At 35.9% G+C, this 15,455-nt stretch overlaps 1 protein-coding gene across 2 annotated transcripts in view; it reads right to left on the bottom strand.

Moving 5' to 3' along the window:
• Positions 1–15,455, bottom strand: part of LOC127525115 (pro-neuregulin-3, membrane-bound isoform) — a 321,866-nt gene that overhangs the window by 12,064 nt on the left and 294,347 nt on the right. For both annotated transcript variants that reach the window (XM_051917400.1, XM_051917401.1), the window contains 3 exons: positions 7,846–7,948; positions 6,802–6,928; positions 1,788–1,906 (listed from right to left, as the gene is read on the bottom strand). In XM_051917400.1, the coding sequence (XP_051773360.1) occupies positions 1,788–1,906; positions 6,802–6,928; positions 7,846–7,948 (349 nt within the window). The remainder of the gene's footprint in view (positions 1–1,787; positions 1,907–6,801; positions 6,929–7,845; positions 7,949–15,455) is intronic.

Raw genomic sequence — 15,455 nt, 5'->3', positions numbered from 1 at the left:
ATGTATGATTGCAAGAGTGCACTGAGCCACAAACAAAAACAGAGAGTGGAATCAGGGCTTAACGTGTAGATTGAGGAAAATATGAGGATTAAACAAGGCTGAAAGGATTTGTGTCTCTGCCATCAAAGACCACCCCCACCCCTCGATAAACCCTATGACACACGAGAACTCTTATCCACGCATGTGGATGAGCCATCATTTAAAACAATAAATCAGTCATATAAGAAAATTTTTTTTAATGGATGAATGAATTCAATAAAATTCACCTCCATTTCAAATGACTTTCTTTAAGCTGCCTAAAAAACATTTCTGACCAATCCTACCATAGCAAATGTTGCTGTCCATTTTTTTCAAACAAGCCTTTGTGCTTTTCTAATGTAAGTCTATTAAGGATTCATTTGGATAGTTGTAAACGCAATTTTAAGGATATTATTAGAAAATATTTTAAAATGCTTCTGCCAGGTCACTTATAATAGTATCCAGGGAGGATACAAATGGTACTTCTTTATACAAACTATTAAATAAATAGCAAGAAGTGCATTCTGTGGATTAAACTGTCATCCCTCATTCTCATCAGTATAAAAACAACTACATTTGCTCTAAGGTAAATTAACTTAACATCTTTTCTTTCCCGTATTGATTCACGTCAGTGTAGTGTCAATAGTAACTAAAGAGTTTAGCGAATGTGTTCGGTTCACTTACACTAATATTATTATCAGTTATAAATGATTTGACTGTAGAATTTGCCTTGATTCTGATTTCTAGTCTCCACACTTTTTAATCATGTTACTGTGCCATCTCAGGAATAAATTTCATTTTAAAACATACTAAAATAGAAAACAGTTATTTTAAATTGTGATAATATTTCACAATATTACTGTAATGTCCATGAACTAAGAAACAAGGGTGAGCTGGATCCAAATGCCGAGAGTTTATTGTAGTAAAAATAAGATACAAAAAAGAACTCAATGAATACAAGAAACAAAACTGAGCAAACCAACAGGGACATCCATTCATGGACAACTCAAGACAAAGAACATGGGAAACACTGGGGTTTAAATACACAAGATAACAAGGGCTGGAACACGGAACGGGTGAAAGTGATTAGTAGCTATGGAGATAAATGAGGAAAGCAAACCAGGGACTAAGGAAACATGGCAAACACAGGAAGTAAAACACAGGAACCATGAGAACGGCAGAATGCAACCTAAATGCCCAAATAAAACAAAACACATGGTACATAAAACCGGGAGTATGTAACAATTACTGCTTTTACTGTATTTACTGTCAAATAAATGCAGATTGACACTTTTTTCAAAAATGTAACCGACCCCTAAACTTCTGAACATTATTCTATCTTTTGGAAAAAACAAAACAAAACATGAAACTGTCATATTGTGTTACACCAGAGATCTGACTATAAAAAGCACTTGGCTGGTAAATTACATGTCATCACAGTGAAATTTATCTCCATATACTGTTGCCACTTATGCTATTACAGAAACGCATATTAATGTATGTACTGCCAATTATAATTATAATTTTTGTACTATTCAGTAAATGTATCACAATCATTGGGTGCATAGTATTGGATGTAATTTAATTTCTCTCTTCAGTGCTTTTTGACAGAGGCATGTGGTCTTTAAACTGCTTCGTTACAATAATCATTGTCATAATTTCTTGCAATGCCATTAAATCAGCATGGAAAAAAGAGCCTTCTTTAGAAAGATTAAAAAAAAATGAAAAAAGAATTGGCTGCCTTTGCTGTGATATCACTATTATCATACCTGGTGTGTTTTCCTGTCAACGTGACCTGTGAATTGGTAGAGGCAGCAGTGCTTTGAGCAAAACTGGACTCTCGAACAGCGCCTCCAAGTGGTGGCAAGGACCTTGTGGGTTTATAATACTGCAAAAGAGACATAAAGAAGACAAATGTTAAATATACTGTTGTCTATGGGCGATGCTATGAGCTGTCATCTAAACTTTTAATGAATACATTTTTTTTTTTTTTCAGTCCCAGTTGGTTAATATATCCAGAAGAGCTCAGACATCTGCTCTACTCTTTGCCTTCATTCTTGGCTTTGACAAAGAGTCAGTGGTCGAGTTCCACTGATGTTCAGATAATCCAACAGACCTGTATGGAACCTGCAGACAAATCCAATTTAAATTTCACACCTTGAAAGACTTCCTCATAAAAACCCATTTCTGCTTCTGGCAGAATGCACACAATGATCTAAATGTCAGAGAGATACTTAATCTCCTCCACTATCCCACCTTCACTTCACATGTCGAGTGGAAGAGAAAAGAGAGAGGGAGTGTACAGTAGGAGAACTGATGGGGGATCAGAGAAGGGCACTAGAGTCACTCTAATTGGATAATATAGCACTTTCAGGACTATGTACATTCAAGCAATGTCCCAATAGCTTCCTCTAATAGAACTTGTGTGGGAACAATATATGCAGTGCAGAAGAGACCATACTGTTTTTTTCCCCCTGTCCTTTTTCTTCCCTCATTTACATTTATGCATTTGGCAGACACTTTTTCCAATGCGCCTTACCTTGCACTCAAAGTATACATTTCATCAGTTTAAGCATTCCTTGGGAATCCAATTCATGACTTTGCCATTGCTAGCGACATGCTCTACTGTTTGAGCTACAGGCACACTGGAACTTTATTGTGATTACTTAAAAATATGCAGTGTATGTGCATAATTTAGTAACTCATTTTCTGTTCTGCAAATTATGACTGGGAGCATCTTTACATTATGATTCGAATGCATCATGTAACATCCCAACGTACAGGACTTTATTCATTTGTGATATAACAGTAGCTTGGAGGAAATGTCTTGCGTCTGTGAAATATTGACACTGCCTTGACAAAGAAATGACATATGCAGTAAGCTTGACATTTTTTTTTTTCAAACCTGAGCTGAAGTAAGCTGACAATAAACATATGTGAAATGTAACCCACGCACAATACTGTAGGCAATTTTATAAATGTTTTATCTAATGTTTTGAAAATCAAGTGAGTCATGTTTAAAAACACTTATATAAATCTTAATCTTTTAATTCAAAACAAAATCTAGTTTATGATTACTTTAGACTTTAGCTGACATTTAGCCAGTTATGTTATGCTACGTTATATGTTATGTAATGGCCATCTTTTTCTCTATGTTAATATGAATTGCATAGCTGTATGATTTAGCGACTCATGATGACAGTAAATGTGCTATTGAAAATATCAGGTGAGTGGGAAGGAGCTATAGAGAGATTTATAAAGAAGGAAAAAGGGAGCCAGAGAAAGAGTAGAAATAAAACTGTGGGAGGATGTGGTGGCAAGACATTCTGACTAATAACAGATTTATGGGACTTCAGAAAGAAAAAATAAAAGACGAATATTCAGAAAAGGTATAGAATATGATTTGCTAAAATGGTTATTTTATATTCTGCAGTGCTTGTAAATTAACACATCAGTTCACAAACATATTCTAGCAATAGTCTGGAAATGATACAGTTTTACAGAAGGCAAAGTCATGACTCAGAGTGCTACAAAAAATCTTAAAAATCATTTCCAGCAACAGGTTTGAAAAAAGCAGTCTGATTCATTTTAAGATAGAAATGGTAATTTCTGAATTTAAGGTCAATGCTTTATCACATGGGTAACTAGTATTAGAAAAGCTAGAAGCCTATCATTACTGAAGCAGTCAATTTCTTTTCCCTTAGAGATGCACTTTGACCACACTCAAAAGAATCTGTTCAGGCAATCAAAAATGACTTCGAAATCTTTTTGAAAGCACGTTTTTCTGATCTGGAAGATGCATTTTTCAAAGCACAGCCACCTACATTTTCAGATGCTTTTAAACAAACAGGCTTGCATAGGCTACGTAGATGTTAAATAATCAGGTGAATTCAGCCAAAATGTCCTATCTTTTAGAAAAACAAAAAGTCCAAAAATATTAGAATTTTATATATAGCCTGAACTCTTATTTTTACAATCTGATTAACACTAATGTGCAGCTAACAAGCAGGTTCTATTGTTTTATGAAACATATTGATGGAAATGCTCGTAATCTTGGACCATACAAGCAACAAACTGCCTAGTAAATGCATCTGAGGAGGAATATGCAGAACATGTGATGTTTATACACCCTGAAATGTTATTTGGAAAGTTAATGAGCAAAAGGTACTATACAAAAGAGCTGAAAAACTGAGAATTGAAAAAAATACTCCAAATAGCATCGTGGAGATCACCTCAGACATCATGAAAGCTGTACGAGTGAGTTCCTCACAGCATGACTTTGTTATACAGCTATACAGAAGCAAATATATGGGATGTATGGGGATAATGAGCTCTTTGGAAGTAACACATGTCTATGTTCAAAGACTTTTGATGCACCTGTTTTGAACAAAGTTGCATAAGGCTGAATACATGCTGTTTTCTCAGAAGGACTGTTAGGAGGGGATGTTAATATAATGGATGTTTTAATTTAGCCTTAATGACATGCAAGACCATCACCTAACTAGAGCCTGTGCAATCTGCATGATGTGTCCCAAGTTAGATGGTAATTGTTTTAAATGCCATGCCAGTGAGGAGTATCTGGAGTAAATGTGTTACATGTGACAGGGTTTAGAGAGCTGTGAATTGCTCTTCTTGCTCATGTCAGCCACATGTCAACGGTCTGAACTGAATATTTCACATCCATAATAATCAAAATAGTTGTGGTATGCAGGGGCAAAGCAAGCAACAAATGATTCACATTTACATGGCAAACATCAGCCTAAAATATAATTCTAGACAAGACAGGTTGTATGTTACCTGTGTATTATAAATGTTTGTTTATTTGCCCTTGGGCTGAACTTTCAGAGAAAGGTGCACCAGACAGAGTGAGGTGCATATGAAATATGTATGAGGCAAAGGTTAGGACTGACTTTGAAATGTGATGGAAACATATCTTACATGAGTAATCTTATAAGTTTCACAGATATTGCTACCAGGGGTTTCTCTAATGCAAATATACATCAAATGTTTGACAAGTCACTCCAGCCTATATTCACTGCAGTTCATACTGAAAGAAAAAGACATTGTCATTAAAATAAATAAATAAATAACATCATGTGTCAAAAGCTGGTCTGTCCTTGTCACTGGCCTAGTTTTGATTGCTTTGGCTGGCATTTGCATGTCTTCTGACAGTGTGCGATTGCTGTAATGATTAAACATCTCACTGGGTTTGAGTGACATTCAAATTACCAGTGTTTGCCATGCAAATAGACTGTATCAGCTTATCTATGATAGATTGGCTAGTGGGCCGATTGAGAAAGTGACGAATATTAACTAAACCTCCCAACAGAATTCACTGTCTACATTCACTAGGACACTGGACTGGCACACCGGTTCTCAGCTTGAAAGACAGAGAATGATGCAGTAATCACAAACCCTCAATGATGGACTAGCATGACTACCATTATTAGTGTGGCTGTCCTCAGAGACTTACACACCCTGAATAGCTGTGAAAGAGCCTTGTTACAATGAGCCGAGTGGCGTAAAGCATCAGCTGTTCTTGGTTTTACCCACTGATGAGCAAGAGATGTGATGGGATTTGTCTCAGAAAGCCCATTAAACATGTATTTTCAGTGATTGGATTACTATCAGATAGCACTTGACTGCATGAGAACAAATTTGGTGGCTTTTAGTCCAGTGGTTCTCAACCTTTTTGACTCCAAGACCCTCTTTTGTCCAAGAAAATATTTGAATATGGAGGATGATCAGATATTTCTTTTAATTTTATTATTAACTTGTGTTTACGTTGCTCAAATAACGCACTTGGAAAGCTACAAACTGGCAGCCAGGCAACAGACAAATAACCAATCCTGAGATGCATTCTACCAGCATGGTTTCCGGGCCGAGAACGGTTTGTAATCGGGCCGTGCTGAACCAAGCTCAAGTGGAAATATAACTGGAACCATTCCTTATCGTTCTTAGAACCGTTTGGTCTGACGGTGGAAAAGCGGCTAATGTCTACACTACAAACGTCTATCCAATCAAATGCTGTCTAGAATGAGAATGCTCCTCCCCTTAATACTGCCTGCCAGTAGCAAGTAGCAAATCATGGTTTATGGTGTCATAAATAATTTGGTCTACCTGTTGAGTCTACCTAATATAATATTTTAAATATAGAATGTGTATAAAAATGTATACATTTTAACAGGATTTAGGCGTAACTAGCAGACTAATTGGCTAGCTATAAGCTAAGTTAGAATGTTGAATGGTTAGCTTGCAAAACATAAGCCAAATAAAAAATAAAAAAGGAGAAAGAATAAGAAATGTATAACTTCATAATCTTTGGTTATTTCAAAAATATATATGGCCATAATAACAGTTCAGATGCCGTACATCAAGTGATTTTCTAGGATTTGTAATCAGGCACTGAATAACTTACCTGTTAAAGGTTCTCTCAAGTAATGGAAGTCTTATTAGGGAGTCTTATGGGAGTCTTATTTAGACTCATTGGAAAGACTGAATTGTTCATGAAAACAGCTGTAACGGAAACCCAAAAGACTTTTGGAATTTTCTTAAAAAAGAAAATTCTTTTGATATGTTCTCTCCAAGCTCCCTGTTTCAATAGGCAATGTGTCACCACAGAAAACTTCTTTTTAAAAAAGCAATTTTCCTTGGGTTTTTAAAAGTCTGAATACACTAGTAGAGACACAATGGAAGGCAAGATGTACTGTAAATGCAGTGCAGTTTTATCTGGATACAAAACAGACATTGATGCCAGTCATAAAAAGGACCAGAGGAGCTTACTTTCTGGATCTGCAGGCTTTGCTGAGGCCTAAGGCTGGGTTTAGAGGTCAGGCTGGAAGAGTTGAGGTTGTAGTTTTTCTGGCTACGACTCTCTTTCAAGTGTGCCTGGAGCTTTTCTCTCCTTCTCCTGTAGGGGCAGGCATAATTAGATAACAATACGAAATATGGGGATATTTATTTACACAAAAACACATGAGCAGACTCATTTGCATGCAAACACATCACCCATCATTTGTAAGAATATTCTCTGACAGTCAAGACAGCCCATTGTTATTTTCCAGGGAGATAAAATAATCACTGGTGCACTTAAATGTCACTACATCATTGTTTGATTTTTCTTCTGTCAGTTCGCTCATTCGTATCATGCGTTTTACTGAAATTGCTGGGCTGTTCCGCACACTCCTTCTTGCTTCAGGAGCTTCAACTTACAGTCAGTTGCTCTTACTGATGCTTGACTCAACTCATGAGTGAAATATGGATATATACTCAACCGCATGGAACAGATCAATCAAAGTTTCAGTCTAATGTGGCTATTATTACCCACTTTCCCTATTTATGCCTACAAAAGGCAGCATTTTAAAGCATGGTAAACATTCTCCCAAAGCTGTCCTAAAGGATGTTAGGATGTTGAATTAGAAGGTAGCTGCCTACGTAGCTCAGACAATGGGCAGCTCTGAGAGTTGAAGAGGGGAAAATAGGCATCCAAATCTTGAGCCTATAATAATAGTGAATATATTTGTCTCAATTGAATACTTGAAACAAGCCATAAATGCTGAATAGCAAAAGCACCAGCAGCAGCACATTCGAAGCAGGCCGAAGCATGCCACAAGCCAAAAATGTTTTAATTCATTCCTGTTGGAAAGGTGGCCAGTAGAGCTGTGGGTGCTTTTATGAGAAAGTAATTATGTCCCCACCTCCAGTCATTATGTTTCTGGGTTTCCATAGCAGTCGCTCTTTACTCTAGCTTGTTATATTGTGCCCTTCTTTCAAATGATATGCTCTGGGGAACAGCTCAAGCTTTGATTAATTCTGAAGTCCACTTACTTGTTCCGACAGTAGAGAGCCATGCAGAGGGTGCCTAGAAAGCTGATCCCCATGGCAATACATGTGATAGACATCACTTGTCTTTTGTACACCTCCTTGCTCTCTGTCAGGACAAAACAAACAAGGGGAAGAAAACAAGACAACATGAGAAAAACATTCACTGTTATACAAAAGCAAGATCATAGCACATATGCAGATGCATCTATTGGAAACAATGTCAATGAATGCTGCACATTACTATATATAGGTTGCTGCAATAGAAGTGGCCAGAAATAAGAGAATAAAACATGGCTGGCTGCTCTAGTGGGAGCTTCATTTTCTAGAATGCTAGTTTGCAATGCGGGTAAAACTAGCAGGGAGTCGTGAAACTGAATTCATTAAAAAGAGGTGAGTAATAGACACAGTTATTTTTTTTGTTGTTGAAATGGATTGCACAGGACAAGTGTTAAAACCTAAATGGACACTAATAAGTGTGAAAAATATCAGCTGTCATTTCTCATATGAAAGAGTAAATCACGCTTGTCTTCACAACTGTTAATAGGCAATCAATCAGATTATACTCAGACACAACACTCTACAAGAGCTGCCACTAACTTCACATTGGACTGAGTATAATGAATGTGTCGACTACATGAGTGTGAGTGTGACTAGAATGAAAACAATCATATGAGCTTTCCAAGGTCAGACTTAAAGCAATGTTAACCTCACAGTTCAAAATTAAAGTCACCATGAAATCAAAATGGACAATTCTTATTTTTATGGAATATTGAAGTAGTTATTATAAATGATTTATCCGTGAACATCATTTTTTTTTCATGCTCCCTCATAATCTTTAATCAAAATAACTTTACTCCATCTTGCAGCGACATTTCTTTCAATAGCAAAACCATAACCATCCAATGATCCAATCAATTGCATATAGACAAAATCAAGTCCCGCCCTAGATTTTTTTTCTTGTTTGAGAAGCCGTTTCACTGAGATATAAATCACAATATAGGGAAGAAAAGATTGTAATCTCCATTTCATATTGACTTTAACAGGGTAAAGTCATCATGGCCACCCAAAGTAATATCACACTCCCTTAAGCAAAGTCAGTTTACTTAGTAGCCATTTTGGTTACGTCCCCAGTCAGTTATTTTATATGTATACATATAAAATAACTGACTGGGGACGTAACCAAAATGGCTATAAATAAAATCAAAGGCGCCTTTGATTTTATTTTCCTCTAAACCACTAGATGACACAAAAACTTGCCACAGCATTTTCCTAAATATCCGCTTTTCAGGATGCGCGTGAAAATTTGTCTGATCCTTGATGCAGGCAGCAGTTGATTCGGAGGTTGATCTAATATTTGCTGTTTTTTAAAATTATTGTTGATTTAAGTAGTAAATGAGAATCGATTCAATTAATGTTTATATTTTCAGACAAAGGTCATCTTAATGATTTTCAGTTTTGTTCAAGGTAATTAAAGCAACAGTTTTTCAATAAGGGAAGAATATGTAAAAGTATGGTATTTGGGGTAAAAAGTGCACCTGCTTGTGTGATTGTGCCTATTGCCCCAACAATTAACATGATAATAAACAACTGACTGACTTTTCCATCTGTTGATATGACATGGTTTGATTCAGATGGTAAATATCATATATCATATTGGGTATCCACCTTAAAGATAATACCCATATTTATAATGAAACAATCATATGTAAAAATATTATATTAATCATATCATATAATAAAATATCATTTATTACTACTACTGTAAATCTATATTAAATATTATGGGATCTTCTTCAATGCTTTTAGAATCTTTACTTTTAAAAATAATTTTATTTCTGTATTTTTAAAGTATATTTTTATATTAACATATTTTAATGACAGTATATTTATTAAACAAAAATGAATTATTTATCAAAATAAACAGAAAATAGCACAAACTTTGCTATAGTGTTTCTTTTGAACAAGTATTAACCTAGACATTATTAAAAAGACATTATTATTTTAGCTAAAGTATTTGTATCAATACTGTGTGCCTTTTGCCCCATGCCGGGGAGCCTTTTACCCCGTGTGTGTGTGGTAAAAAGCCCCCCTTGCCACCTCATACATTTATTAGATTTTTAAACAAAATTAACCACTTTTATGATTTATTACTCCATCAATGTTTTTAAATCTATTACTCCATCAATGTTCAATACAAACAAATATATTTTTTTCTGCAATCATACACTTTGAGAGTATAGTGAAAAGCATATTTTTTCTTAAGGTGTGCCTTTAGCTCCGTTGTACCCTACCAGTACAGCTTGAAACTACAAAACTATTAGTCAATATAATATTTATATTCTATTTTATTTCAGCTTCATTTCAATTAACGAAAACAATTTCTAGATTTAGTTAATAAAACAACACTGCTGTAAGGTGAGAATTCCACTTCCTACACCCATCATATCGATTTTACTCATTCATATTTCTATGGGTGGTCCTTCTCCTCCCCCTTAAACTGTTTCAAGATACAAAAAAAAATCTCCAAAGGTTCAGAGGTTCATATAAGTCCACTAAGTCTCAGAAAAGATCAATAAATGAGAGTGCAAAACCATGTGAAGCTAATAACGCATCGTTCGGTTTTCTCTCCTGCTTTCATTATTTATTCATCGTCATGCTTTACAAATTGACTTATTCCCCATGCCATTATGTCCCCCATCACATAATTAAAGTGACTGGAAACCCTGGGATAAAGTATAAAAAAGGGAAGAGGAGAGATTAGAGGAGGTGGGATGTATTAGCACATCCTCTCTTCATTCTGTGCCCTCTCCTACACATTACCTCATCCTCTTACACATATCATTGATCCTCTCAAAGAGAAGAGAGTGATGGGGAGGAGAGTGGGGTGTTATTAATTTATGTCCATATGTTTATACATATCATCAATGCTTTTAAGTTAAAACTTGTCTCTGTACAATGAAAAACTGAATAGACTGTTGCACAGAAAAAGGGACTTTTTGCTGTGTTTTTTTCTTATGTTTGTATTCACATTTAGGCATTTGGCAGACATAATCCAAATCCCACTCAGAGCCACTTCTGTTTGACACTCTTCTAATATGTGCTTCTAAACTTTGACCCTACATGACTTTACCAAGATTATGCATGCATATAATTATTATTATATTATTATCAGTATGCTCACATAAAACACTGAACTGTCATTGATCATCTAAACAACTTAATCACTAATAGGTGAAAAAAGTTTTTTCACATTCAAGAAAAATTGCATTTTTTACGGAGCCTGGCACGTCACCTATAGGAGAAAAAAAAAAACAATCCGTGCTGACGGTTTTGCAATCCGTTCCCTCAGTTTATAAACCGTGCTCACGAATTCTTAAACTGTTCCCTCGGTTTAACAAATCATGCCCACGGATTAATAAACCGTACCCACGAATTTCCAATCCGTGCGCTCAGATTTTGCAAACCGTACCCTAGGTTTTTAAAACCGTTCCCACAAATGCATAATCCGTGTGCACGCTTTCACAATCTGTTCCCACGGGTTTGTAAAAACTCCCCCAGGTGAAAAAATACTATAGTAAATTCTATAGTGTTTTTGAACCATACTATAGTAAATTGAAGTATACTGTATATATTGTAGTATTTACAACACTTTGTAATGAATGCTACAGCATACTGTAGTATTAACTATAGTGAACTGATAAACTGTTATAAATACTGTGGTATACTTTAGTTTTTACTACAGTAAACTGTAGTGTATACTGTAGTATAATATACCCTAAAGTTGTAGAAAACTTAGTACAATATTGGGTAAAGTAATTTGTTTATATTAGGCTACTATAGTTGTTATATTATCACAGCAACTATAGAATTACCACAATAAATTAATTCAAGTACTTATAGTACTATTGTATGGTTCAAAAACACTATAGTATTTACTATAAATTAATAGTATTTTTTCACCTGGGCCAGGTATGTGTTAACGAATCTTATTGTTTTATTGTGTATTATTCATCAAATTATATTAACTGCAGTGATTATCTAACAACGGGTAGCGGAATACAACGATTTAATAACAATTATGTGCGTCGAAATCTTGTGTTTATTTGTGATAATCTTAGCACTTTATTATTATTGCCTAATAAACCTGGCATTGTGTATTATGACTGAATTTTAATTTCTTTGTTCCTCTTTTCTTCTTCTAAATGCATGTAGCCTAAATGCAACAATAGGCTAATAATAATAATAATAATAATAACAACAACAATTATAATTATTTATTGTATTTATTTTTTAAATGTATTTATTTATCAATTATTTTTAATTTATGACTATAAATGAGTGCACTTAAGACAGTATGTTTATCATTAAATAATTAATGAATGCTTCATTAATTAAAAAAAAAAAAAAAACTTTTTACAGTTTTAGAAATGTTTGTGTAGCCTACTATTCATTCTTAACATGAAGACTTGTTTTGGTGATTTTATTATACTAAGCTTTTTGCCCAAAATGGGCTTTAAAAGATAAAAATAATGGAAATTCTCAAATGAATTCTGAATGGAAGTTCAGGAAATCTCCATTTTGTAAAATAGAGTTTATTTATTTACAATAGCCTATTTGCATCCCGCACCTAAATAGGTGGCCTGGTTGAATCTGCCGGCAAAGATTGGAGGCGGGGCCACAAATCCGTGAGTACAGTTTTTACAAGCCTGTGGGATCGGATTGTGAAAGCGTGCGCGCGGATTATGAATTTGTGGGATCGGATTTAAAAACCGAGGGTACGGTTTGCAAAATCTGAGTGCACGGATTGGAAATTCGTGGGTACGGTTTATTAATTCGTGGGCACGATTTGTTAAACCGAGGGAACAGTTTAAGAATTCGTGAGCACGGTTTATAAACTGAGAGAACGGATTGCAAAACCGTCGGGAGCAACAGGTAATTTATTTCAATTATAAATTAGTGCAGGGTTATGAGAAACCCCACTGTGAATAATCATACACTTGCCTCTCATTGAATAAGGCACCCACAGCTAGAAAATATAACCAAAAGTATAACACTGATACTACTGACACCCACTGCACTCTGGATACTTTAGTGCTCAGCACATCACTTTGTTTGAAACATTTTCAGGATTTGTACATATGTGAGGGCATTCGAAGAAATGTGTGAAATTGAAGAAAAAGTTAAATACTATATATTATATTATATGTTACCCTGGACCACAAAACCAGATTTTTGCAGATTTATTAAAAAAGAAAAACTGAAATATCACATGGTCCTAAGTATTCAGACCCTTTGCTCAGTATTTAGTAGAAGCACCCTTTTGATCTAATACAGCCATGAGTCTTTTTGAGAAAGATGCAACAAGTTTTTCACACCTGGATTTGGGGATCCTCTGCCATTCCTCCTTGCAGATCCTCTCCAGTTCTGTCAGGTTGGATGGTAAACGTTGGTGGACAGCCATTTTTAGGTCTCTCCAGAGATGCTCAGTTGGGTTTAAGTCAGGGCTCTGGCTGGGCCATTCAAGAACAGTCACGGAGTTGTTGTGAAGCCACTCCTTCGTTATTTTAGCTGTGTACTTAGGGTCATTGTCTTGTTGGAAGGTAAACCTTCGGCCCAGTCTGAGGTCCTGAGCACTCTGGAGAAGGTTTTCATCCAGGATATCCCTGTACTTGGCCGCATTCATCTTTCCCTCGATTGCAACCAGTCGTCCTGTCCCTGCAGCTGAAACACACCCCCACAGCATGATGCTGCCACCACCATGCTTCACTGTTGGGACTGTATTGGACAGGTGATGAGCAGTGCCTGGTTTTCTCCACACATACCGCTTAGAGTTAAGGCCAAAAAGTTCTATCTTGGTCTCATCAGACCAGAGAATCTTATTTCTCACCATCTTAGCAAACTCCATGCGGGCTTTCATGTGTCTTGCACTGAGGAGAGGCTTCCGTCGGGCCATTCTGCCATAAAGCCCCGACTGGTGGAGGGCTGCAGTGATGGTTGACTTTCTACAACTTTCTCCCATCTCCCGACTGCATCTCTGGAGCTCAGCCACAGTGATCTTTGGGTTCTTCTTTACCTCTCTCACCAAGGCTCTTCTCCCCCGATAGCTCAGTTTGGCCGGACGGCCAGCTCTAAGAAGGGTTCTGGTCATACCAAACGTCTTCCATTTAAGGATTATGGAGGCCACTGTGCTCTTAGGAACCTTAAGTGCAGCAGAATTTTTTTTTGTAACCATGGCCAGATCTGTGCCTTGCCACAATTCTGTCTCTGAGCTCTTCAGGCAGTTCCTTTGACCTCATGATTCTCATTTGCTCTGACATGCACTGTGAGCTGTAAGGTCTTATATAGACAGGTGTGTGGCTTTCCTAATCAAGTCCAATCAGTATAATCAAACACAGCTGGACTCAAATGAAGGTGTAGAACCATCTCAAGGATGATCAGAAGAAATGGACAGCACCTGAGTTAAATATATGAGTATCACAGCAAAGGGTCTGAATACTTAGGACCATGTGATATTTCAGTTTTTCTTTTTTAATAAATCTGCAAAAATGTCAACAATTCTGTGTTTTTCTGTCAATATGGGGTGCTGTGTGTACATTAATGAGGGAAAAAAAATGAACTTAAATGATTTTAGCAAATGGCTGCAATATAACAAAGAGTGAAAAATTTAAGTGGGTCTGAATACTTTCCGTACCCACTGTGTGTGTGTATATATATATATATGTGGTAGGAAATTTACAAAATATCTTCATGGAACATGATCTTAATTTCCTAATGATTTTTGGCATAAAAGGAAAATTTTGACCCATACAATGTATTGTTGGCTACAGTATTTCTACAAATATAACTGTGCAATTTATTGCTACAAAAAAAAAAAAAACCTATATAAAAGTTGTTCTTTTGAACTTTGTAGTCATTAAAGAATCCTGAAAAATATTGTGGTAATATTAAATATTATGGTTTCCACAAAAGCATTAAGCAGTACAACTGTTTGCAACATTGCTAATAGTAAGAAAAGTTTCTTGAGCAGCAAATCAGCATATTAGAATGATTTCTGAATGATCATGTGACATTGAAGACTGGAGTAATAATGCTGAAAATTCAGCTTCGCCATCACAGGAATAAATTACTTTTAATTTTAATTTTAAAATATATTAAAATAGAAAATAATTATTTTATATTGTAATAATTCTTCACAATATTACTGTTTTCACTGTATTTCTAAATATAGCCTTGGTGAGCATAAGAGACTTATGAGAGACTTTATCTTTACACATCACTACATATAGCCAACTCATCTATTTTTGGGTTTTTTGACATGAGAGTAAACAGGCCTGAGAGTAAACAGAAGTATGGTATTTTTCAGACGTCACAGCTGTGAGTTAAGCATGTTTGCATGTAAGTGTGACCTAAGTGTGCACTTTTTAGAGGGCACAGTGCTGTGCCCTGGCAGGCAGAGGTGCCATGAGGTAGCCGTGCTCGACTGATAACCATGATTGAACTGGATAACGATTGAGAGACCTGACATTTCAGTGGCGCTCCAGGCATCTCAAAGACACATCAAAGAGTTCAACCACTCACACGCACACACAACTTGAACAATTGTAGTCAACCTG

Source organism: Ctenopharyngodon idella, chromosome 13, assembly GCF_019924925.1.
Source record: "Ctenopharyngodon idella isolate HZGC_01 chromosome 13, HZGC01, whole genome shotgun sequence".
Lineage (NCBI taxonomy): Eukaryota > Metazoa > Chordata > Actinopteri > Cypriniformes > Xenocyprididae > Ctenopharyngodon > Ctenopharyngodon idella.
The sequence above is the reverse complement of the archived record's forward strand: the minus strand, read 5'-3'. Positions and strand labels throughout refer to the sequence as shown.